Source organism: Zootermopsis nevadensis, unplaced genomic scaffold (assembly GCF_977971745.1).
Source record: "Zootermopsis nevadensis isolate Lab colony 2312 unplaced genomic scaffold, Znev_1.0 Znev_ptg000001l, whole genome shotgun sequence".
NCBI classification, from domain to species: Eukaryota; Metazoa; Arthropoda; class Insecta; order Blattodea; family Termopsidae; genus Zootermopsis; species Zootermopsis nevadensis.
In genome coordinates this window covers 16,760,561-16,787,141 of record NW_028259133.1, presented here as the reverse complement: position 1 = coordinate 16,787,141, position 26,581 = coordinate 16,760,561, and the positions used below count along the sequence as shown (strand labels likewise).

The 26,581-nt window shown below is 37.3% G+C and overlaps 4 protein-coding genes across 6 annotated transcripts in view; 3 read left to right on the top strand and 1 right to left on the bottom strand.

The window, feature by feature from the left end:
- The window catches only part of LOC110833157 (vascular endothelial growth factor receptor 1), a 59,751-nt gene extending 37,975 nt beyond the window's left edge, over positions 1–21,776 (bottom strand). For both annotated transcript variants that reach the window (XM_022070859.2, XM_022070861.2), the window contains exon 1: positions 21,530–21,776. The gene's annotated coding sequence lies outside the window, so the exon portion shown is untranslated. The remainder of the gene's footprint in view (positions 1–21,529) is intronic.
- On the top strand, positions 1,357–6,099 carry LOC147875222 (astakine-like). Its single transcript, XM_087347904.1, has 3 exons — positions 1,357–1,464; positions 3,744–3,855; positions 4,984–6,099. The coding sequence occupies exons 2-3, from the start codon at positions 3,744–3,746 to the stop codon at positions 5,184–5,186; spliced, it is 315 nt and encodes a 104-aa protein (XP_087204030.1). The 5' UTR covers positions 1,357–1,464; the 3' UTR covers positions 5,187–6,099.
- Positions 8,287–10,652, top strand: LOC110833166 (uncharacterized). Its single transcript, XM_022070875.2, has 3 exons — positions 8,287–8,398; positions 9,228–9,360; positions 10,206–10,652. Exons 1-3 carry the CDS (start codon positions 8,321–8,323, stop codon positions 10,415–10,417), a joined length of 423 nt encoding a protein of 140 aa, XP_021926567.1. The 5' UTR covers positions 8,287–8,320; the 3' UTR covers positions 10,418–10,652.
- On the top strand, positions 15,981–18,421 carry LOC110833168 (uncharacterized). Of its 2 annotated transcripts, none has more exons than XM_022070878.2 (3): positions 15,981–16,139; positions 16,776–16,927; positions 17,492–18,421. In XM_022070878.2, the coding sequence occupies exons 2-3, from the start codon at positions 16,801–16,803 to the stop codon at positions 17,746–17,748; spliced, it is 384 nt and encodes a 127-aa protein (XP_021926570.1). In that variant the 5' UTR covers positions 15,981–16,139; positions 16,776–16,800; the 3' UTR covers positions 17,749–18,421. The 2 variants fall into 2 exon arrangements, with proteins under 2 accessions (XP_021926570.1, XP_021926571.1); XM_022070879.2 differs by having other exon boundaries at positions 16,029–16,139; positions 16,739–16,927.
- Positions 21,777–26,581: the final 4,805 nt, after the last annotated feature.

Sequence of the window (26,581 nt, the reverse complement as noted above, 5' to 3'; positions counted from 1 at the left end):
CTTTATGAGTTCCAGGAAACACAACAGAGAGCCTTCAATGCCTTCTTGGGTTACGCTCTACAGCAAACACATACAAGTTCACGTGTTGTGCGTTCAAGAACTAACAGCTAACCAATTAAAGAGCTAAGTAAACCACAGAGTAGCTACGGCACATATAATTTATCAGTGGCCTATTTAACAACGCTATCAATAGCTGATAAAATTATTTCAAAATGATATACGGTTGCGGCCTAACTTAAGGTACCAAGGCGGCATCTGCCTGGGACTAAAGAAAATCACGGAAGTCCTCAGGACAGCCGATCTTCGAGCCGAAATTTGAATCCAAGACCTTTCATTACGAAGCAGGAGACCACCCTGATATTAAAGAACATGAAAATTTATATCCGTCACCACAAAAGTCCGTCTTTGAACTGCATCAAGTGCCAGTTCAATCCCCTTACAAATGTTTGGTGTTGTGGTTGGCATTCCTGTACTGTAATTGATAGATCCCCAATTCGAACCCAGACAACGAGACTGCCAATACTTACCGATGTTTTTGTGGTTTTACTCAGTCCTCACGACATGTAATTTATAAACACCTCTTCATTTCAACGATGCTATCCAATTATTTTTCTGTAAATAAGACGGAATCAAATTTGCCTCTTCCCCATTCCAGTACACTGAAGCGAAAATGTGAAGCAACTTTGCCCCTGGCGAATAACAAAGCACCCCGCCACACGGGAATTCGGCCTTCTCCAGACCTGGCACGAGATATCCCTAGGCACATCGCCGATGTGTTTACGTTCGGGCCGTGCTCAGGCGTCTGAATCCCGACTTCCTAAAGCAGAGGCCCGGATAAAAACCCGTGGTGATTTTAAATAAGATTCATGGCCGACCAATGACATTGAAGCCAAGGCTTCTTGCATTTCCACTGCAATTTGTCGTTCCATCATTGTTCCAACCTCATTTATCACCGCATAATGATGTTCTGACAGCCCTGATCAACCATCACATTATCATAATCGGCCTAAAGTTGAAGGCTTCATATGTAACTCGGCACATGGCTAATCTCGGAGAAAATGTAGCTTATTTTCAAACATGATACTTGTTACATTGTAATATGGAAAGAATGACTAAACTCAGGACATGAAGTAGAAATTATTGCCAATTTGTAGGCATTACCCACAGAATTTTCGTACAAGATGCATTTTACAGGTCTCAGAGTTCGATCTCTGGACGGTAAAAATTGAACGACGCCCTGAATTTTCAAGTAGCGCGAAAAGTCACTATTGCACGAACTTAAACTGAACGAGAGAGGCCATACAACCAATACCCCACAGTGACTTAGAGGTCAACCCTCATGAAGTTCACAATGAAATGCGTCCTTGACACACAACTCAACTTGATGCGCTTATAAACAGCAGTAGCTGGAGTATCCCTAACATTGAAACAACGCAACTGTTCTACAGCAGATCTCTACACAAGGTGAGTGTCCGTCCTTCAGCAGTGATCGAGTTTGGGTTATGTGAAGACATGTTATCACATGCAGATGATACAACATCGAATTACAGGAACTGTGAGTTGTTGCAGACTCGAAAAGAGGTACCCGTGGCCTATACGAAGGTACTATCGAATTATTCGCTTGGTACTGAGTAAAACAGTCGGTAACAGTGACTGGATTAGAACAATTAACCTTACCAATTTAAGTCAGGAGTCGAACGTTACCAATATCGACCTGCTGTTGTTAAATTTATTTACCAGATGAGATACTATCAGGAAAGATTAGAATATAAACTTCACCAGTCTTTCCACGAGTCATTTAAGCTTATTACTGCAAACAGTTGTCATAGACATTGAGGAAAGTTAGATGAGACACAGCGGTCTGAGCTTGAAGCTCACCTAAATCTGTTTCCAAGCTTAACCACCAGCCCTCCATACGTTACTTAAACACAGATCCAGCTTGGAACCCTAACTGTGAAAATAGATTAGAAAGTTCAAGATTTTAAATGCGTTTATTACATTCAGTTAAATACTGAGCCCTAAAACCCACAAACTTCTGTTTCATTCCTCAAAGAAAGAAACATCACATTCGGTTATAATAATAATAATAATAATAATAATTGTGCTGCAGGAGGAACACAAATATGTACGAGGGTCGCTCATTAAGTAATGCCCCACATTTTTTTTCTCAGCCAATAATGAATATAGAAAAGTGTACTTTTACATGCTTGAGATTTGATGTTTCCCGCGTTCGTGTACGGAGTTTCAAATGATTCCAACCGATAGCGGAGCTGTAGTGAACTGTTAAAATGGCGTCTGTGAACGACTCTCGTTACAAGCAACGAGCTGTAATTGAATTCCTTGTTGCTGAAAAAGAAACGGTGGTGAACATTCATAAACGTTTGTGTGCTGTGTATGGAAGCTGTGCAGTCGATAGGAGCACCGTTGGTCGCTGGGCTAAGAGAGTTAAAGCTTCAGGAAGTGAAGAAACCGAGCTCCGTGATCTGCCGCGCTCTGGGCGTCCTGCCACAGCCACCACTCCAGACATGTTGAACCGCGCGGATGCCATTATTCGTGAGGATCGGCGCATCACAACTCGACAATTGGCCCAACAGCTTTCAGTCAGCAATGGAAGTGTGATTGCAATTATCCGGGCTCTTGCATATTCGAAGGTGTGCGCAAGATGGGTTCCACGAAGTCTCACAGCAGACCACAGGATTCAAAGGAAAACGATTTCTTCTGAATTGTTGGAAGCGTTTTGATGCTGAGGGAGAGGTCTTTCTGTCCCGGATCATTACAGGTGACGAAACCTGGATACACCACTTTGAGCCAGAGACAAAAAGGCAGTCAATGGAGTGGCATCATCCTCAATAACCGAGAAAGAAGAAATTCAAGACAACTCCCTCCGCCGGAAAAGTCATGATGACTGTCTTTTGGGACAGTGATGGGGTCATTCTTGTGGATGTGATGCCAAGAGGTGCGACCATCAATTCAGACGCGTACATCAGGACCCTGAAAACCCTCAAGAAGCGTTTTCGACGAGTTCGGCCTCACAAGCATCCAGCAGAAATTTTGCTCCTGCACGACAATGCACGCCCTCACACAAGTCTGAGAACCCGGGAAGAAATCACCAAATTGGGTTGGACGGTGCTACCCCATCCACCCTACAGTCCAGATCTGGCACCCTCCGACTTCCATCTCTTTGGGCCACTTAAAGATGCTATCCGCGGAACAAGATTTGAAGATGACGAGAGCGTGATTCAAGCAGTGAGGACATGGCTACGTGCACAGGACAAGAGCTGGTACCGGCAAGGCATGCATGCACTTGTTCCACGCTGGCGTAAAACCGTACAAGTTGATGGGGACTATGTGGAAAAATAGTATGTGTAAAGGAAACATTGATTTATATTGTCACTAAATTTGAGCCATCTTGAATAAATATGTTCTGAGGAAAAAAATGTGGGGCATTACTTAATGAGCGACCCTCGTATATTTTCATTTAATTCCTCAGCTTCTGAAAAATTACGTTCGACTAAATACTATGCTCTAAATCGCACACATTTTATTTTTTTTAATATTTTTAACGTTTCTAACAAGGGCGTGTTAGAACACGTTTCAATTATTTATGTTATGCACAGTCTTTTGCTGTTATAGAAATTCAAGGCGATGGCAAAATCCCAACAATGCAGAACTTATTTAAGTCTGTCCCTCTGCGTGATTCCTCAAGCTCCGATATATAACATTTATCTTTATTACTCTTTCAGATGAAGTTCGCAGTGGCTTGTATCGTAATGGTGACCCTGTGCGCCACGAGAACTACTGCAACCATGTGCTACGACAGTTCAGACTGTGGGCCATCTGCATGCTGCACACTGGGTACGACTACGCCCTTATCAGGAAAGAGTTCCTGGGCATTTTTAAGAATGTATTAACAAAAATTTACAGTCTAGGAATTCTGCCTCAAGGCTAGTTCTAAGCGAAGAAAATTCAGAGAAATTATTGGGAAACATCAGGTCTTCGAGGCGGCTGTGTTCTGGGATGTCACACCATGCAGTGAGGTAGAAATTTACTGACGTTTTGGACCATCAAGGCGATCACCCTTGAGATAGTAAGAACCTCTGAAAACTACAGACTACACGCTGCAACATCCCAGAAGACAGTCATCTTCGAATTACTTAATTGGAGAACTTATGTAACAAGAGACTTCGTGTCTGGCAGCTACTTTCTTCTTGTTTTGTTGCATTAAAACCGCATGCAGAACATTAGTGGAGAAGCCATTAAAACAGGCCCTTAAGCTTTATTGACTGAACTTAGTTGAATCTGTTGAAGAATGGGTCGACTGGAGGACGTATGCTGTCAAAAGTATTCATTCTTTAGGTTTAATTCCCAAGAATTAATTCGTCACAGTGTCTGTCACTCAAAATTGATGACAAGAGGAATTTGGCTAGTTAGTTTCCCACTTAGCAGACAGTAGTTCCCCGAGGAGTTCACTGTCCGACTCTCTTTTTCTTGAATTATTCAGTTCCTAAACACAAAAGGCTGACTGCTAATTGTATGCTCCTTAAATGTCGTAGAGTGAACCAGACGCAGATTTTGGAATTACTCTAATGTTCTGCTAGAACGTGCATACAAACGATACAGCTTTCCGTGAAGACTAGAACGTACGAAGCTGAATGATTGAACCTCGTTTATTAATTATAAGCATAACAATTGTCTACAGCGCGGCCCGTTATCGGAGACGGGCAGTCGCGCGAACAGCCAACCAGGGATGGTCTCCCAGCTTTAGATTTGGCCCGGGGGGGGGGGGGGGGGGGGGGGGGGCTAAAAGCTCCTCACCGAAAAAAAAAACAGCACATGTTACGAAATGTTTCGGGCTTGAATGGATAACACAATAATAAAGCTTTCGGTGCCATAAAGGCAGGGAGAAAGTCTTGGCTAGCTGTTCGTGTGGTTTTATACTCGGCAGTCAATGAATGACCCGCCTATTTCATGTCCTCTGTGCAGGCGGTATGCAGTTCCCCACTCCGACGTGCAACAACCTGCGCCAAGAGGGAGACCACTGCCGCTCGAATAACAAACCCTTCAACACCAACGGAACAAAGCCCGACGGCTCATTCTGGTACAAAGCCACCAATGTTTATGATATCATATGCCCGTGTGCACCAGGACTCGAGTGCCGGGAAGGATTATGCGGAAAGAGGAATTAGAACGGGGTCCAGGTGAACGCCTATCAACTGTCAAAAGCGAAAACCCTGGATCGCTAAAATTAGAAACGGTTGCTAATAATGTCTGGGTTGGGTTGGGTTAGGTTAGGTTAAATTAGCTTTGGCTTTTCTTACTGCTGTGATAAACATTCAGTATATGAACAATCAATAATACAAAGAGGTCAGTTGGTAGATTCGGTATTACTAAATTTACTTTCTACGTAACTTTGCTTAAAGATCTGAATTAGGTGATATCTAACATATTGTGATTGCTCGTCTGATATATATTACCAGGCTAATACTGTTGATTCATATGAACAGATGATGACAGAAAACGTCGTTAAATTTACTGATCGAATGAAGGAAACTATCTCTCACTCGGAGGAACGATGCAAGTTTAAGCTATCTGAAAGCAAGTCATTATGCAGTTTTCTCCAGACCCCATCGTCTTCTCTCCTAGGCCCAAATATCCTCCTCAACACCCTGTTCTCAAACACCTGCAATCTATGTTCCGCCCTCTGAGTGAGAGACCATGTTTCGCACCCATACAAAACAACAGGCAGAATTATTGTTTTGTATACTTTAATTTTCAGGTTCTTAGAAATCAGACGGGAAGACAAAATGTTTTAAACTGAGAAGTAGCAAGCATTTCCGGAATTTAGTATCCTCCTAACTTCCTCATGAATATCATTTTGATTTGTTATTGTTGTTCCCAAATATTTGAATTTTGTAACACTTTCAAAGGATTTATTAGCCACCCTACGATAATCCTGCCCTCCTGTCTGCTGAAGAGATACTAACATGTACTTAGTTTTCTTCTGAATTTACTTCTAGCCTCTAGTAAAAGTTCTGTGTTCCTCTTTATTGTATGTATGTCGTCACTTAATAAATTAACATCATCAGCATATGCCAATAACTGTGTCCTATTCAATTGCAAACCCTTCTGCTTATCTTGGACTTTCCTGATGGCGTATTCTAGCGCAAAGTTAAAGAGCAAGGGAGACAAAGCATCCCCTTGTTTTAGACCGTTCTTGATGTAAAATGAAACAGATAAATATTTACCTATACGAATATTACTACAGGTTTCATTTAAGTACATTTTTATTAGACTCACTAGCTTATTTGGTATATCAAATTCAATAAAAATATTATATAGAACTTCTCTCTTCACAGAGTCATAGGCTTTTTTGAAATCTATAAATAATTGATATACGGTCCCACTGAACTCCCAGTTTTTTTTCTGGTATCTGATGAATGCAAAAAATCTGATCAATTATTGATCTGTTTCGTCTGAACCCACACTGATGATCCCCAATAATTGCATTCGCATATGGGGTTAATCTTGTCAAAAGAATGTTTGATAGAATTTTGTATGAGGTTGATAGCAGAGAAATTCCTCGGTAATTACCACACTCAGTCTTGTCCCCCTTCTTATGAATAGGAATAATTATGGATTCCTTCCATAGTTGTGGCATCTCTTCCTTATTCCAAATTAACAGTATAAGCTTATGGATCTTCATATGCAACCCTTGCCACCCACTTTAATTAATTCTGCTTGAATTTGATCAATACCTGGAAATTTAAAACTTTTCAACTTCCCAATGGCTGACGAACAGTCATATAAAGGGGAATCTTAAGGAAGTCTTATGTGAGAATATGAACTGGAAATGATCGAATGGCAGTGATAAATCTTCTGGCTTTAACAATTCCTGAAACTCTTAAATAAACTGCACGGTTCTGAAGTTGTATTGTCCATGAGTCAGTGTGTTAATGAATACGTTTGTCTTCAAGTGTCTGTTGACTGACTTTCGTATACTAACAGTGACAGTTCAGAATATTCTACGTATTTACTAATGTAATTAGTAATCACATAAAAACAAGATTTTCATTTGTTAACAACGGGATATGTCACTCGTGAGTATGATCAAGAGAGGCGGAAATAACGACAAAATATTTATGAACCCAGCACAGACGTCATCAAACACCAAAGGAACACGTGGGCTAGACACACTAAGTTATATGAATGTACTGCACAAACTATGTCAACTATGTGAATGTGCTTAAGGCTATGCAAATTCTTATAAACCAAAGTTAAAAATGTATTTAGTTTTCTTTTATTTTCTCTACTTCTTGTGCCCTCTACTGATTATACATAATCTATCACAGTTTTATAATTATATTATAATTATTTTATTGGTATCTACCCACAAGTCCATACGCCATCTCACTAACTAGAAAACCAATATAGACATTTTCTCTGTCTTTCAAATCTTATAATCCTAATTAATTATTTTTCTTCCATGTTCTGGATAATACTTATTATACTCATAACAATTACGATAAAGGGTATTCCAGCTTCCTCTACAGAAGTAATTCCTCTTTTCCCAAAAGGTAATTGGTTATTTTCTGTTTCATCTTCTATCGACGCTACATAATTTTCGCTCTTCATACATCGTCGTAAAATAACCAAATAAAAGGCCTTTTTAATTAGAACATCACTCACGAAAGTTTGGCAGTGTGGGCCTTTAACGAGAAAGGTTGAGTATTCCTGTTCTATAAGACATAATCCGCCATTCGTATTTAGACGTTTCTAAAGTTGTCCTGAGTTTTCGCCCATCTGAGATAGACATGAAATTGTGGGAATAACTTTATAAATTGTGAGATTTGAGGTTCTCACGGCGGCGAATATGAAGACGGCTGTCTTCTGGGTTGTAGCGCAATGTTCTCTGGTAACACAGAAGACAGCCATCTTCAACTTTTTAAACTGCATATTTAATGGATAAAACATTTACATGGTTAATATAATGTTACTGTTCATGCTACTGGGTTTTAAGTCGATCGATTTTAATTTCATGATATTCGATTAAGCTTCTATATTCAGATTTATAAAAAGTTTGCCATTGAGTTCAAAACATATTTCGAGGATACACAGACGCACATACAAACGTCTTTATTAACATTACAATTCACTCGGTAGGCATTAGAAAGTAAAAAAACCGAATGAGAGAAGCAGGTCAAATCTCTTCAGAAATGTAAGTTGTGTCCTTCTTCATCTCGTAGAGAACACCGTCAACAGACCTCAACACTGAACAATATTCGCCGATGACATAATAAGACGAAGACCTTGGCTGTCCCCCATGTGGAAGTGTTTTAAAAAGACGTGGAGTGTCAGTGAGATGAACAGTGCAGTCTGGATCGTGCGTCGTCAGCCCAAGGTAGGTACTGGACGAGCAGAGAAAGTCTGTCTTCACTGGGAGGACTAAAAGGACAAACCAAGAAAGTGCAACTTGTGTTACGGAGCTACAGATCCTCGTTTGACGTTTACCCCGTGGTTTCCTCAGACGTATTCGGCAACTCAGCCTCTGAATATTATTTCGTCCTTGAATAAGCAACTTTACAGCATATTTAATAATCTTTCCAAATCACTCTAGAGTGATTTGTTATTTGAGCATACGAAGTCTTATCAGGTTATGTTGCCTCCTGATGAACGTTTTAACAGTATTAGTACTGACAATTAAATTATTCTGTTTATTCATTAAACTTCTCTTAAACTTGTTTGGCCTTTGAATGCGTTTCATATTGGGTAATAATAAAACTAGCTTTGTATAAATTAAACACGTGTGTTACAGCTTCAAAATTATATACCGGTTGTGCTTTGTTGTTATTTATTCTAACTAAACTATAATTTTATCTCGTATATATGCCACTTGTTTAAGGACGTAAGAGGGGTAAGGGGAGAACGATAAAAATTGCGTAACGAATAACTTCATAATTTGCACTAGTCGCATAATATTTTTAGAGTGATTAAGTAAATTTGAATGAAGTGGTCGGGATATATAGCACACTTCGGGGAAATGAGAAAAATGCTAAAGTTTAGAAACAAGTTTATGTGGGAACTTTAGGCATAGATGGGAGGTTAATATCAAAACGGATCTTCGATAAACAGAGTGTGAAGGCGAGCAACTTATGTGTTCTATATGACTTTATTTGTGCTGTCACAAGGCAAAGATTTTCTCAGTTGTATATTAATTGACTGACTTCCAGATGCGACAGATGATGGTTCTTCTTCTGGCAGCGCTGTGCGCCGTCGTGTTGCCTTCTAGGGCGTCTGCTGAGGCCCCACCTGCAGCGTGTAGGAACAGCTCTGAATGTGGGCCGAACAGATGCTGTTTGCTGGGTGAGTGAACCCCGTAATGTCCTCTGACCGAACACAATGTCTCACAAAACCGTCTCTCGGAAAAACTGACTTATCGCCCTGATGACGGAGGCAGTACGACCTCTGAAACGTTGGTAAACATCGACCAGACTGCACAGCGCAACAACCCAGAAGACAGAAATCTTCATACTCACCGCTGTGAAAACCTCAAATCTTACATCTTTAGCGCCATTAAGGACCTCAAGTTTACGTTACTTCTTCCTGATTTCTTTGATCAGAACGAGACTCAGCGAAAACGCAGTACTAGGATTTTCAGCGGACAAAGACAGTAAAGTTTATCGCACTAAAGAATGGTTGTACTGAAAGAACGGGTTAGATACCAGCAGCAGTAGAGGTTAGGTACAATGGTCGTAGGTCACGGAGCAGTTGAACCCTGCTGATGAAAAATGACAAACTAACTAACTAACTAAGTAACTAGTTAAATAATTCCATGGGTAAGACTCCGTTGAGAAATAAACACTACGCTCAGCTAGTCAAGAAATTCGCCGCCTTTTATGGACGCGGAAGGTTCATTATCCTGCTTACAACGGACCGCCACTGGTCCCTAACCTAACCAGAAGAATCCAGTCCACTTCGTCTAACTTTATCCTCTGAGGTTCATTTTAATATTATCTTCCCATTAACGCCACGTTCCAAATTGTTAGCCGGGCTAACGCTGTTAACACGAACGCTCCACCCGCACTTCCTCTCTTTTAAAGTCTAAATAATCAATAATATGCTAATTTTGTAATGTTCGTGTTTGTGAAAAGTCCATGTGCGAGTACACATGATAATTATAATTAATGCAATAAATCTTTTGATGGCAGGAAGATACAGCGGTTCCGAACCATCATGTCAAACAGCGCCACAGGAAAACGGCATTTGTCGGCCACATCAGGAAGCTTCCAATTCCACTGTATATGGATCTGATGGGAAGCTGAAGTACACTGTAACCAACGTGTACCTTGATGTCTGTCCGTGTGGAGAGGGTCTCTTTTGCGACCCTAACAGCGGTGGCGTCTGCAAACAGAGTACATAATCCGGCCGTCTCTTGATAACGCTTTCAACGTCAAGACGGCATTCGCCTGCTCATTCACAGATGGCGCGAAAGCTTTTAAACTGACTCGCGAGCTAGGTCTAAAATGGAAGTAAAACTTTTCCTTTCCGTACACAAGCAACTGAGAAATATGTATTGTTTAAATCTGGCTAATACCTGTCATAAAATGTGCAAGTTTAATAAAGAACTGCGATAAAGACCTGTATAAGGAACTATAGCTTACTGTGCATAATTCAACACCAAATTATAGCCTCTTTGCGCTGTATATTCTAACAGAAGTTCACCGATTTTTAAAGGCCTTGATTATTCCATCATCATCTCCCTGACGATGAAGGCAGCAACGACCTCTAAAACGTCGGTAGAATTCTACCTCACAATACCACACGGTGCAACATACCAGAATAAAACCTTCCTCGACAAACCTATCATGTTTCCCTTTCAGTAAGTTTTCTACCCTACAGCCTACTTTACGTGTTCTCAACTGAGGATACAGAATATAATTGCACAAGTCCTTATATCCTTCCTGATAGTAAATATGGCAGGAATTTTTAATTAAACGTTTCACTTATGTAATTCCGTGTCTGATTTTCGACACCAAAATTCAATGTGAATTATATTTGGCACCTCTGACCTATAAGTTAAAATAAAAATTAATTTATATCCGTAAATACATACATATGTACTACCTCAAAAGAAAGTTCAAATGCCAAAATTTAATGAAAGTGTTACCATCAAGTCGGGAGGTAAATGGAACTACATATTTTGCTCGATCACTAAGAGCTTTTTCTATGTTTTGCGACAAGAAAGAAACTTTCGAGACATAGTCAAGATACTAACTTCTCCTACTTCGGAAGTACGCACGGCCACCATGTTAATATTACTGAGGACAGCATTTCGCGAAAGATTATTGTGGTTTCTACGTTGATTTTTATGTTGGTCCGCGCATTGAATTCAACATTCCACTGGCTTCGTAATTTCTGGAGGCATCCGAAACACACCAAGACCAGCGACTCTTAGCCAGTGGTCTACAAGTTGTGCTAAAGGGACTCTCGATTTGAATTGATTCTACATTTATTTCTTTAAAGCCTTTTCTCACCACATCATTTACTTTCACACGGAACCAGAAACAGGACAAAAAAAAATTCCCCTCCGATCTACATTTTAGTTAGTCCATATTCACTTTAATCAGAATTTATGACATAATTTTGGGAAGGGGGTCCACATCACCATAAATGTCGAGAAACACTGCCCCCCCCCCCAAAAAAAAAGAACAGTATTTGCGAAGTAAGCAATGCAAAACGACGCCTATGCTAATACATTCGGCGTATAGCATCAGCTGTGACCTGCGCCTTCCAATCATAGGCAACGCAGTCTTTGACTTTCCTTTTATCTTGAAACAGACGACTGCGATTTGAGACGCGGTCTGACTAAATGACCCACAACTCAGACATTACATAACCAATTCTATAAAATCTTAGTGATAAATGAATGTAAAATCAAACTACGTATTATGTCTAAAACAAAAAAGAGTTTTAATTAAATAAGCCTGACATTCGAATGGTTAGCATTCCTACACGGTATTTCGGAGATCCCGGACTCAATTATAGACACACAATATAATTATTCAGCAGGTCCTTTTGTTTGCCTCAGTGCTGACTGGCAGATACTGGGGTAATGCATTAAGCAGAGCCTAGATTTTACTCCCTAAATGGGACTGAAAGACGGTCAGATAATCGAAAATGTCGAATAATATGATAATATAGAAAAATAATTAAAAAAGAGAATAAATATCAACTCTATTAATGATATTCTATTACGAACAAAATACAATGCGACATCAAATGAAAAAAATCTCCTCTGTTCTGTAGAATTAGTTATTAATAAGATCTCTGAAAATTGTCCAAATTGAATATTTTCGTTCTTTAAGATGACATAACTGCACGCGTAAATTCAATTGTAATCATGCTATTATTAGGATCATACGTCATGTCACAAAGGTTACGATCATTCTGCGCATTATGTAGGATGATTTAATTGGAAGATTATTAATAACAGAGAAAAAGAAGAGTAGTCAATATCGCAATATGGGAAAATTCATTTTGTATCACTACTCATTATTTATTTCCAGTGACCTACACTGTAGGCTATGTAGAGCCCTAAGTATCCTGGGAATTTTCGTCACAATGAACCTATAACACGGACAGACAAGACAAGTGAAAGTCAAAGTCAAAGTGAAAGTCAAAAGCCCTGACAGTTCGAGGATCATACCCAGACGAATCGGGCTGCTGACAAGTTTATTACATTCATCTATTTGACAGAATATAAGGCGCACTTCTTTTCCACAAACATCTCCCGAAAAATAATTTCTGTGTGTGAGTAACACACATAAGATGAACTTCTAAAGCATATGTAAATTTAATGTAAATTAATTTTCAGTTTGCCACTGAACGGGAATAGAATTCATCAGTGTTGAGGCCCCCTGTTTGGGGACTTCGTTTCCAGGAAACATAAAAATTGCGTGGAGTGTATTTGTACATTTTCTGTCTATAAGTAGTCCTCAGGCCACCTAAAAAGATGACGTTTGCTTTAAAATTCCTGGAATACATTTTATTTTATGTAGAAAATTTAAAACTTATTGTGTGCTCTGTTTACATTGTGATGTACAATAAAAACTTGGTTTTCGTATTTCATTTTTCAAATTTAAATCTGAAAAATAAACTAAAAACAAAGAATTATTCGAAGATCTTGATACGATTGTTCAGTTAAACTTGAATCCAGAACACCTGAATACGAGAAAATTAAGTAGCTTTTGAATATCCAGTGCCAGCTCAGCGAATTTCAAGATAATTTTTCTGTAGATATATTGAAATTTCTGCTTACATGTGTGAGTTTTATTTCACCATTAAATTGTAAGCGATTAAGTACTTTCTTCACAGGTGATAATGTGTAAACAATGAAACAGTGGCAACATTAATAAATGTTTCTAAAACCCGTCACGCACTCTCGAGATAGTTCACTTGTAAACATAAAATATGCACGTCATCTTCCAATGCACTAAAGGAGTTCATTTACATACAGACATGACACTATTTCGTACTATAATGAACTAATTAACTCCCAGTCCATCAAGTAGAATCCTGCAAAATCTAATAGTACGTTCAGCTAATCCAGAAATTCCCTACCTTTATGGAACCCAAAAATTGCATTACCGTTTTCACAAGAGCTAGCCACGACGCCATATCCTGAGGCAGATGATCCAGCCCACACCATGCAGACATATTTCCCTAAGATCCTTTTTAATATTATAAACCCATCTATTCCGAGATCTTTCTTTCGGTCCCTTCCAGTAAAATCAAAATGTTATTTATCAGTTTACCCATACGCGCTACATGCCCCGCCCACCACCACCCAGTTCACAAAACTATAATCTGTGTTCTTCCATTAATGAGAGAGTCCAAGTTTCACATCCATACAAAACAGCAGACAAAGTAAGTTATGCTTTTTTTCCGTTTCAGACAGACTGGAATAAGGATTTTTTTCTGAACTGTGAGTGTAAATTAGGAGCGTCATATTTTGATCTACAATCTGTTCTACGAAAATCAAGAACAAACATGAATTGTTTCCAAGTAATATCCATATCTGCTCACGCAGAGAGCATTTGAATAAAAGAAACACAGTCCAGGCAGTGAACTTCTGTGACACTTGCAACAGCCAATTGACCCTGATCTGCAGTGCTTTATCAGGCGACGGCCGCTGGCGAAAGATTTACAATTTCGTTTGGTAAAAGAATAGTTACATGTCCAAGGAACTACGTAAGTTTTGAATCAGTGTCCTTTCATACGTCATTCTCTTTGAAGAGACATACGCGTTTGCTCCCATGAGGGTCGCCTTTGAATCACGTGGCCATATACTTGCGTAATGCGAGAGACGCCACTGGGTCACAGGCCGTTTCATGGAAACGCCAGTCAGTCGTCGCATGCTATTAGGCGCGCGCAAACTGAAATGAGAGGATTCGAAAACAATTTCCATCCTCATCATCACGACACAACCCAGAAGACCACTCTACCAACTTAAAACATCAAAACACAAAAAGAAAATCTTTACTCTTGTTACTTGAATGATAGAAACAAGAATAATTTCGAAGTATACAGAGACACGTGTCAAGCAATCTTTATAAATTAATCGTTCTTAAAATAAGTGCAGTGCTTTGCAGTTAAAAACTTACCATCAACAAAATTTTAACACAATTAATAAAACTGGAGTTGTAGGCTTATATTAATTTATAGATTTCTACTATTCTTCTGATTAAAAGTGATGATGGTAGCGATCAGAATCTTACAGTGTTCATTCGTAAATCCATTTTCTTTTCCCAACCGCAGCTTTAAACAAAGGGGTATCCGTCAACATGTAACATAAACTCAAGAAGACGAGGATATTACTAGAATAATCGTATTTTGGACGACTCGTTTAGACACTGGCCCCTTTTGAAGTGATTAAATAGCCTACAAGACGCACTAATGTATACTAGGCTTACGCACAGCTTTATTATACGTCGCAACCAGATAACAGTTGACAACACCAGTTCAATGCTCGTAATCATCGAAGGAATGACACGACAATGAGAAAAGTATAAATAAACAGTCTTCTCCTAGAAAAGACGTTCTGCAGTGAGAACCATAGACTTCAATCCTACTACATACTGAACGCTGACGTATGAAAGAAGGAAGAAATAACGACAGAGATGAAGAAAAGATAGAAGAAACGAAAAAGAAACACAAAATTTTGTTTTAAATCAATGTTCATATACCAAAATATAAACCGTAGTCCCTGTGTTTATAATGTCAATATCGTCATCGCACGAACAGTTAGATATGATTTTTTAATAGTGGCCATGTTGTTATTTTAAATTTGAGAAAATTCTCATCAAAAACTGCACAGTGCTGAATGTTATACTTATTATCACACCAAATTTCAGTACCCTATATTAATTGCATCGAATATCAATTCCACTCGAAAAGTTCACATAATTACCACGTCATTGCTCGTGGTATAAAAAAAACCAAGGTATGATAATCCCTAACGGCATGATATTTCTACCAAGTTTCATATAAATTAGTCAGCTGGTTCAAAATAATTGAGAGACACAGACACAGAGAACACCCAATTTAGCAAATTCGGTTTCGTTATGAAACAAGGTAAATAGCTCCACGTCGTCTTTTGCGTGTATGTATCCATGGTAACTTAAATATAATTTTGAACTGTGAAACGACTCGCTTGCATAGCAACAGATGACATGAAAAATGTTTTTCCACAAATTCTGTTGAATATTAAAGTAATTCCGAGATATTTCGTTCATAGCATGGAAGGGTTTAATCAAGGCAGCTGAAAGCAGACAGGAACAATCTGACTCACCCTGGTCATAAGAGTTTTCACTTACATCAGAAGATAGTCCGATGATCGCATTTTGAACTCTTACCGACATGTCGCAGGACTTCTTGTGAATTCAAGCATAACCGATGTTGGAACGTGGATTAATAGGCTTTTCCCCTTCTTTCGTTCTGCACTGTTATAAATCAACTGAACTTGGGACGAAGCGTCACATTACGATTTCTGCCTTCATCGCCCTGCCACAGTCTACCCTATTTCAAGACGTCAAGCAACACTTTGAGTTACTTCGTTCTGAGCATTGGAATTCACAGACAAGGTAAACCGCTACATGTTTTAAGAAGCAAACGTTTTCATGTGATTTAACCCTTTAAAGCCGAACGGTAACGAAATGTACCTTTAACAATTACTAAAGCTGTTTTTTGAATAGATGGGTTTCAGTAAACCGCGATTATTTACTTAAACAGCATTAGCCACCTTATCTTTGTAACGATGAAGTGTAGTGGTTTTGTTTGAGAAACAGACTGAATAATTAAATGTTATTTAGACGAGCTAAATCTTCAAAGGTTACAGAAACATTGCTTTCAATGGAAGAATATTCTCTCATAACTGAAACTAATCAAATTAATTTATTCAAAAACGTAATTATCTCAAACATCGTATATTTATAAATTGTACTACCAGGAAATATGATTGGTTGGAAGCTAATTTTACAGAATATTGCAAAATGTGTTTCGATTCAAACAGTGTAAGGCTTAAATTATTCTGACATATTCCTTGCAGTATTTTGTTTATACGTATTCACGACAACTTAGATATAATATAGACAGTGAAATAACTCAATTGTACAACAGATGACAAGAGAAAAATCAATTTCGTAAGAGATAAGAAATACTGTGTAATAATAAAATTTATTAGCATCAGTGTCAAGATAATACCATATCCCTGTCATCAGGACGTGACAAAACGCAGGAGTGAATATGGAGCAGCTGAAAGCAACGTGTGCAATTGTTCTGGTGTTGGGATTCAGCGTGTCAGTGTTGGAGGGCGCTAGAATGCGCTGCGAAGACAATTCTGAGTGTCCGGAGGACCATTGCTGTTTGACAGGTGAGTGACCACGTTCAAACCACGAGTGACAAACCCTGTGAGTTGTCCCTTGTCGCCTGCTGCTTTCTTAATATTTTGAAACTATCCGGCCGTGAAAATCTGTAACCCAAAACTTAGTATCCCCTCAAATTTTAAAAAGCCGCTGTCCATTTCCTAAAGGACAGTAATAAAAAATAAAACCGAGTTATCTTGGAGAAAGTCTTAGACCTCTCTTGAGACCTGTCGACAAAAAATTTTCCAGCGTCTAACCTAGGACGTTCCATCTGCTGTATTAACCTTTTCGGCTGGATTGATCGTAAATCAGTAAATATTTAACTAACGGCGGTCTTATGAGCGGAGGAACAAATATCGGTTATAAAATAATATATCAGATTTATTTAATATTTTTCGTTCCCTCTTTCTTTCTGTTTATCTTTCTGCCTTAAACTAGGCTACGACCACTTATTTCCACGTCTTTTTAAATTCATTATTTGTCAATAATTCTGTGCTAAGATAATCTAAATTATTCATACCGCAGTTAACTGAACCACAAATAAACATCGGGAAAATGTTTCCGGTTTTCAGTTGGAGAAGATTTGATGTGCACGAAACTACAAACATTGGGTCAGTTCTGCCAACCTGTCGGAGAACATGACGCCAATAACAATCAAGATGATCATGTGAGTACGTACACAGGAAACTGTCCTTGTGGGCAAGGCCTCGTCTGCATTGACGCCGTTTCCAGCACCAGTGAGGAGGACGACAGCAGCGCCAACTCCGGAGGACTCGGAGTGTGCCAAAACACGGAACCAGAAAAAGACGACGACCAACCAGCGGAATGAAGTGACATTATAGTTTCGTTGGGTAATAGACAGGAATACATAACAGAGGAATGTCATGATAGATGAACAAGAATTAGGCAGATACCAATAATTTAAACTGCTATAGAAGTCTGGATAAAACGTTTCCTACTGAAAATTCTAGTTGAAAATTTAAAAAAAGTTATGATGAAAGATAGACCGTTATTTGCTGGCTAATGGACAACAACATGGCTGTCGTTTTTATCAACCACTCTCTTGACATACTAATTGATTTTGTCAACACTTATCATAAAATTAATTCAGAAATTTCAAGGTAAATTATCAAATAGACTATTAAGTTCTATAAATTTATAAGTCTCATCTTGTTCAATCATTAAACCACCTGGACTTCTACCTGTCAAAACTTCACAGCCGTGAAAATAACCAACATCATTCGAACAGCAAGACGTCAAATTGTGACACTGGGTTTAGAATTTGATTAAAAATCTTTATCACAACAACACAATTAATTGGCCAACTACAAAATAGGCATTCCGTGTCAACAGATCTTTACACATTCAGCTAGAATTTAAAATCACTCAGTCTTTATAATTACTGACAGTAAAATCAACTTCGTAGACCAACAGAATGACTTGAAATGTAAACACGTGACCATAAAGAGCTTGTATTATGCTTATAAAGTCTACCTTCCTAATGTAGACTTTTATTATTTCATATCAAGGGCATTGTGCCAGAAGGGCGTATCAACAAAATGGTTGATTTACAGAAAACCAAATTCTTACGATTGTCTGGTTTGAATAATGTGCATTATTATTGTTCGTACGCCCAAATGTAATTGCCTGTATTTCTGTGTACAACAGCGTCAGGATTATGTCCTTTTGGCATTACATACATCCCACTATTTTATGTTGTTAGGCAAATATGTCGGTTGTTACAACCTCCTGGCATCATGCCCTCGATGTCTTACATTGCTCACACAGTAAAATGTTTAGGTAGTGTGTTGGCGTGCTGGATTTATATGCAGATGGTCGTAAGATTGAATCCTACTCGAATCAGAATTCTTTCGTGTTTGTAATTGTTTACTTCTAAACACTATTTCATACATTATTTATTTTATTTAGTGTTCTGTCTGACGACAGGTCCATATGAACAGGATCCTTCCATCCTTTTCTCGGACTGGGACCTGTTCATATACGTTCTTGGCAGATGATCCAGAAGTGGTTTTCCATTGCCTTCTTCTGTGTGTGAATGGAGTAATTGTTGGGATGCCACGGAGGAAAACTCCATGTTGCCTAGACCACGGCCTTGCCCAACACAAGTTATAAATTCGGGCACCGCCGGGAATCGAACCCGAGACCCCAGGATTACATACTTTGTAGGAATGTTTATAATGTATCTGCGTACAAAAATCCATGGTCCTCTACAAACAGCCTTTCTACTTTAAAAGCAAGCGACCAATGCACGCTTTTGTAATAAAATTACAACTGCGCATAACAAAGAAATAATTATAACCTTCATAAAATACACAAACATATTTTTATGAATAATTAGTAAAAATAATAAATTAACAAATCTCTTTAAGAAATCTGGGGGGGGGGGGGAAGAGACCACACAAAACGCCTAGGCGTAGATGGGAGGATAATATGAAAATGGATCACAGGGAAACAGAGTTTGGCGATGTTAACTGCATTCATCTTTTTTATGGCGGGCTCTTGGAACCACTTTCTTAAATCTTCGGGGTTTATAAAAGACAGGAAATTTCTTGACCAGATAAGCAAGAAGGACCCTGATCCATGGAGTTTATTACCTGAGTAAGCTACTAGGTTTGTCATAAACTTTTAATTATGATTTGTAATTCGGTAGCCTGCGAGTCGGTAATGTAATTCTTTAAAAGGTTGCGAATCCCTGGTCTAAGCACACTTCAGAAATCTCTCTGCTTATCTCAAAGTCTCTTTCCTAATATCCAGTCTCCATTATTTTAAAATTCGCCTACATCCAACTTTGGATACGCTGTTGACTGTATCCTAATTACTTTCGCGTGTTCACAGAACAGGTGGATTCACGAGACCCCTCAAATGTGAGGCCTTAAGCTGCAGTTTATTTAAGGCATTGGTAAACGTGAAATCAGTTAGAAGCGTTTCGTAGCAATACTAATTTGTGGTTTACATACTGTATGGAAAAGACTAATCACATAGCTGAAGCATTTTAAAATTAATAAGATTGATAAATGTGAACAAAAGCGGCCAGTTGTGACAACTTCATCTGCACAAGACGCGAGGTTCCTGGCGCTTTAGCTCAGCAATGACGTCAGTGGGTTTAAAACTGAGTGATGATGAATAGAATGTAATTAGCAAAAGTCACAGAAAATATATTTTGCAATTACAAATCTTTGACGAATATAGAAGCACTCACAACCCTCTCCTGGGAGATTAGCGCGATACTAAGAGAGATGTAATATCGACCGAACTGTTGGTATTTTGTAATGGTTGCCAAATTACTGTCTTGGAGAGCCATCTGTAGTTGTTCTGAGAAACTAATCGACGTTTATATTGACTTAAGCCCTTTTTGTTGAGTATTACCAGATGTGTAATTATGAAACGACACAATTAATACGTCTGATCACATGTTTACAAATACACAAGAGCAAAGCAAGAAAGCAAATTGCGAAGTTCTTGACAAATCCTCATTCAGATATTGAATAAACAATGGATTACAGTGGGACAGCACATACTTCAAGAAAGTGTGTGGTTCATATATTAAAGAAGTGATGTAAAACATTCTCATAGAATTTGACACGCCAAAAACTAATTGTACTGAGTAAAATCATAAAATGAAGGTGGATTATAAGTACTTTTAAAAAATGTGGCACAATTTAGATGCTTGAGGGCGGCAGTCAAGATTAGGCCTACGTCCGCATTCAAATAATTCGAAGAAGAACCTATCCCATCCCTACTCAGTCCGTCACAAATCCCACATACGCTGACCTGGATGTGAAACCGAACCTCCGTGGTGAAAAGCCGGTGACTAACCGCTTAAGCTATTGCGCGGCCAAAAAAAATAAGATGCTCGGATACGAAGGAGAAAGAGATTGTCGGAACACGTGGCTATTTCAGATGTTACGTCGCCTAGTAAAAGACAATCCAACTTGGCAACGACCTTGAGCTCAGTTGGATGTTATTTCTGTCAGTGCGTCGTCGAATCCCATGTTTCGGAAGAGTCGGTCGTGTAGTCAAAGAGGTTGTCAACAACTGATTTAAGGGGGCATTATAGGCTTCGTTTTGTTGTGCTGTGCTGATCTTCTCACGAAAACTGTATCGCATGTGAGTGCAAGAAGGGATGAACGTAAGACAACCCAGCTTGCAAGAAGATACAAGTTAACATTTTCTTCAAGCAGGCCTATGGAGAGGGGAAGATACATGGACAACTTAGTTACATTCGTTACCAGTCTCCGATATTCAGAGGTATAAACTTCATCGAACAGCATGCTCAGCGGCGATAAGCAAAAATATCATATAAAATATTTCTATAAAAGTAACAGCTACTGTCTTGCTTCTAACTGCAGCATGATATGTTTCAGTATTACATAAAATACTGATTTAAAGTCAGCTACATAGCCCATGAAAACTTGACAGAAAATGTTTTCACTGTAATTACCAAGCAGGCCAGCAATTGTTTCCTAATTCTGGCTTCATTTTAGTTATTAGTTTTAACATAAATGTTCTAACTAAATTACTTTGTCCCTGAATGCAAGGGTTACCAAAGTTCCAAACACATACAAAATTGTACGCGAAACTGTACTTACGTGTATTCTGTTGCCTTTAGGTTAACACATTCTGCCACTTTTAACATTCTTGAAGCCACTTCAATGCACGGTATTATTTCCTGTCTCTACTTCAGTATTTTTATTTAATCTTGTGCATTTCAATTTGACACCTGGAACTCAGATACACGCAATATAAACCACAGAGTATCTTTCTAACCTAAACAGCACAAGCCTACCTCGCCGACTTCCTACGAACGAACTTAATGTCTAGCGTCAACAAAATATATCAAACCACGTGCGGTTATTGGCCACTGACAGCGCTACAGTCTGCAATCTAGCAAGCAGTTATTCAGTTCTATGCCTCAGTATTTTCACATCCTTTTCACAGCGGTGTTCAATATTTATTTATTCAAATTTATTTCCAGTTGTGAATACGTAGATTTCATTTCTGGAAAATAACAAAGATCTACTCGCACAAGAATAATATCGAAGGAAATGTTGATATAACAAGTAATTTTCAATGGTAGGGTAATACCTACGCTGAACTTACTTGACGTCATTTTGAATTCTGGGAAAACATTAAAGTTGTTTTCTTGTTCCTGAAATTGTAAGGATACAGTCTTAAGGAAGCAAAACAAGAATACAACAAATAAGCCCTTTTTTTACAATTGATCTTTGGGTTTTATTGCCATAATGCAAAATATATTTGATTTACAAAGACTTTCGTGGAACAAAAATAATTACGAACAAAAAATTCTATATTTTATTAATAAAAGTATGCAATTGTGAGCAAAATAAGATAAGAGAAAGAAAATATATTCTTGTATTAGTCGCAGATCTTATTTTGTTAAATTTATATCATGAATTAAATTACTTAACTCCAAATATATTTTTTTATATAATTTCAGTCACATTCCAGGTTCTCTTTGTCTTATAATTCTCTCATACTCAAAAATTATTGGGCACATATGAGGTTTGATTAAATGCGTTTTCAAAAATATTTTAACCAGGCATTTCCCTTCATGACAGGAAAAATTTGACGAGAACAAATAATAATGTCTCTAAAATCAAATCCTTAAACGCATTAATAGGTGCAATAATACAATGAGACTAATACAGAGTGTGACAGAATTTCACACATTAATTAATTTATAATAAGTTATGAGTCCGAATAAATAATTGTACTATTTTATTATTGAAAGACAAAGTAATATGCTTCACATGTCCCTATTTGTATGTACTTCATAACTTTATTTCCGCCTCAAAAAAGAATATTCTATTTACACGTTTGTACTTCTCCATTTCCTTAGTTAGAGTAAATTCTGAAACACTCCTTCGTCTCTTTACTTTATGTTTACACATAATAGGTTCATGCTTTGTTTAAAAAATATCCATAAATTGTAATAATAAAACTGTATATTAATGTACATGTAACTTAGACAAATAACAGTCACAAGTTTACGCTTCATCAGGTATAATCGTTATATTTTACAGAAGCGTTTCGGTGTTTAACAGATAATCAATGATCCATAGCAATGTTGATATTTAAGTATGCATTTTTGTCTGCTAAACTATATTAAAATTCGGACTTGCAACAGCTGAAAATATAAACAGATTATGAATACTCAGAAGGTTAACAAACAGATTAATTATACTACTACACTGTTGTGAGACATATTTCAACATTAGTATGGGACACACGGTAATCCGTTGAAGTTCTTGAAAAAGTATAATAAAGGATGTTTCGTTAAATATGTGACTGCCAATAATAGCTACAAGGTATGAGAAATTACAAGATTATTAGAAACGTAACGCCATTCTTTTAATGTACTTCGAATTAATGTACAATTTTCGTAATTAAAATCTTTTTGTTGCATTTATTGGCGATATATTTGTGCTCTTTTTGTATTTCTTTTCATTCTGAATTCAACCGAATCTCGATTTTAACCCAGTTATTCTTAAGTTATTTTAAAGAACCAAACAATTACAATACAAATCACAGGACAGTCGTTATTTCTCATTCCTTTTGAATTGCACGGTTAATTTGTACTTAGAAGGCTATATGTTAGTAATAAGAGGAGGGAATTGTTATTTTCAATCAAAATAAAAAATCACATAAGTAATTTATATGAAGCACATTATCCAAAGAACGTGATTTTTTAACATCAAAGATAATAATTGAAAGGGTTCTCTTCAAACACACGTAACTCACACATTCCTACACATACACATTCATTATCAGCGTTCTTTATATTTTCCATACATAAAAAAACATTAGGCCATTTTATGATTGTGAAGTCAATGAAACTTGAAGGACGCTCTTTAAATTATACAAAATAAGAATATTACAATGAGATTTACAGCATGCATTCCTATAAATATTTCATAAATCATATCACCATGTGCAAAGAAACGATTTGTCGATACAGCTAATTTAAATTATAATATCCTTGCTCAAACAACACAAGCATTACATTATGTGGATAAAGATATTCTAATTAAGGGATTTCCAAATCGAGTGAACATCTTTGTCAATAAAGTCTATGTTTGCAGGACAGACTATAGAGATCACAATTTGTTTGAAAATGTAACTACCATAAAACAAATCTAAGCTGTTTATAGAAAGCAGTGGAATAATCAATCGGGGAAAATGCGATTTCCTGAAAAGTTTCCGTCATGTCCGTCGTAACTCAATTTACGTCGGTTAAGAATCGTAACCACTCAAAAAAATTGTGGTATAAAAATGTAATTTCACCACAGTACATATCAGATGCATTGATAGGTATTTCAGTTTTTGCATTTGTAATTCCTGAACGCCTTGATTGTTATGTTCAGCAAGACTTAAATGTTGAATAGGAATGTTAATGACATATTGCAGACTCTCGAGCCGGATTAAATTATATGCCCCATATTATCCGAAGGTCGTACTTTAGAAAGCCCTAATCCTATAAATCAGAAATATCTGCTGTTTTCCTCAATATATACTCATGTTATTTTATTATAGTATCACCAGTGTAAATAAATTTCTGACTTATTGACCTTAAAACAAGCTAAAACTTTTCAAAATTGTGTTATAAAAAATCTGTTTAGTAATATTTGTTTCATACATTCACAAAATAAATCGGTGTATTTTGTATCGAAATACAGATTTACGGGCCATGCCAGGCAAGTACAAGTAATTTTCTGTACGTCTAACTTTAAAACTTATTTTATTTGTTTAAATTTATGCCAGTGGATATACTTCAAAAATTAACTCAATGTATTTTATTTTTATAAATACATTTGCAGTTTCACAATGAGGCAATAACATCCTAATATTTGCCGTAATTATAAATATAATCCTCCGAATTTCATAATCCACTATATTCATAATAAATTAGAATATAACATTGGTTTAGAGATTATTAAAACAAATATGCAACCTCTTCAAGTCTAACAGGACATATCTTGACTGTAACCATTTTGCACAATTCCTCATGACTTCAGTTTTCATATGATTCACGATCTAAAACATTACATATAATTTCTATTTGTATAATTCCTATTATTAGAACGGATTTTAGTTCCTTATTAAAATTTCCTAAGCACTGATGAATTACTTATATGTACATACCTTAATTTATTTTAAAATAATTGACAAAAATGCTTATTTTCGCATGGCAGACTATTCTATGCTTTCATGACACAAAATATTCCTTCTTGTGCATCCCTAAATTCAACTGACCGGTTCTTATGTCATGAACAATAACCACGACAACTTACGCAAAGTTCAGTAACACATGCACCATAAAATAATCAAATTTATACATTACCAAGTATATACTGGATATATCTTTTATGTTTTTGTATATTTATGCTATGTATACGCACTAATAAATATATACAAACTATTGCCACAAAAGATGCGCGCTCAAGAACAAACACAAAGTTTCAATGAATTGTTCAGCGACATGCTAAATTTTAAGTTAGCTTTCCAGTATTCCACTATCTACTTAGCGTTAGTTGCGCTATTATCCCATACAATTGCCTTATCTACAGAGAGTGTCTCCAAATCTAAGCAGACGTGTAAAACTGCCTCAAAGCCTAATTTAATTCGTATATTAATTTAGAATTCACTCAGCCGGCTACTTAAAATCTTTGTTAATTATAAGATACGTTGAGTAATAAAATGAATATATTTTCATGTACCTGCTAAATTTAATATACCACGTATATATTTAAACTGGATGATATTTCTAAGTATACGTATTCTCTAATTTTCTTTCATAATTGAAATCGCTTGTTTTAAAACAAGAAATTTTATTCTTATTCAGTGTAGCATTTTAGCATCGCTTATTAAAAAGTCGTCAGATATTACCAACTTGTTCCTTCATTTTATAACCCCGTTTTGTTACACCATGGATACAAAACATAAATTGTATATTTACTTCGTTTCGTACAAGGTCACGTACTCTTCAAATGTTATTCAATTGTCGCATCGGAATACATTCAACTTATTACAAGACAAACATTTCTCTAAACACGAATAAATATTGTGTTACTCAATATCCTCTTGGACGCAAAGACAATTCTGTTCAGTATCCGTATACAAAAAATTACAAACTCTTTCTGTGCATAAATAACTTTCTCACTCCCGTGCTTGACCTCTAGTAAGGAAAAACTTAACAATTCCCACATTTTACGTCAGAAAATTAAATCAACAAGAAGCACTCAATTAGAAGAGGATGTACTAATTAAAAAGCAACCTCAAAATCATAAACAGGTCCACTCCGTGTAATAAACTCCCCCTAACCTCGCCCGTTACACTTATGTCAAGGTCATCCTTGTTGCTAGGCCGCTACTCACGCAACTTGCGAGAGAGTTGTGCAGGTGCGAACATCTTATTGTGCATTTGAGAGGAGAAAGTGTGTTCATTCTCGAACATTATTACTTCGCATCAAAATAAAATGCCTCTGTTCGTGAAACATTTATCAATGTGTATCCTGACAAGGAGGTTTGGATAACACAATACACAGACTTGCAACGAAATTTCGGGACACAAGAAGTGTTTGTTTCAAGCTGCAAAAATTCAAAAATTTTACTTGGTACTGT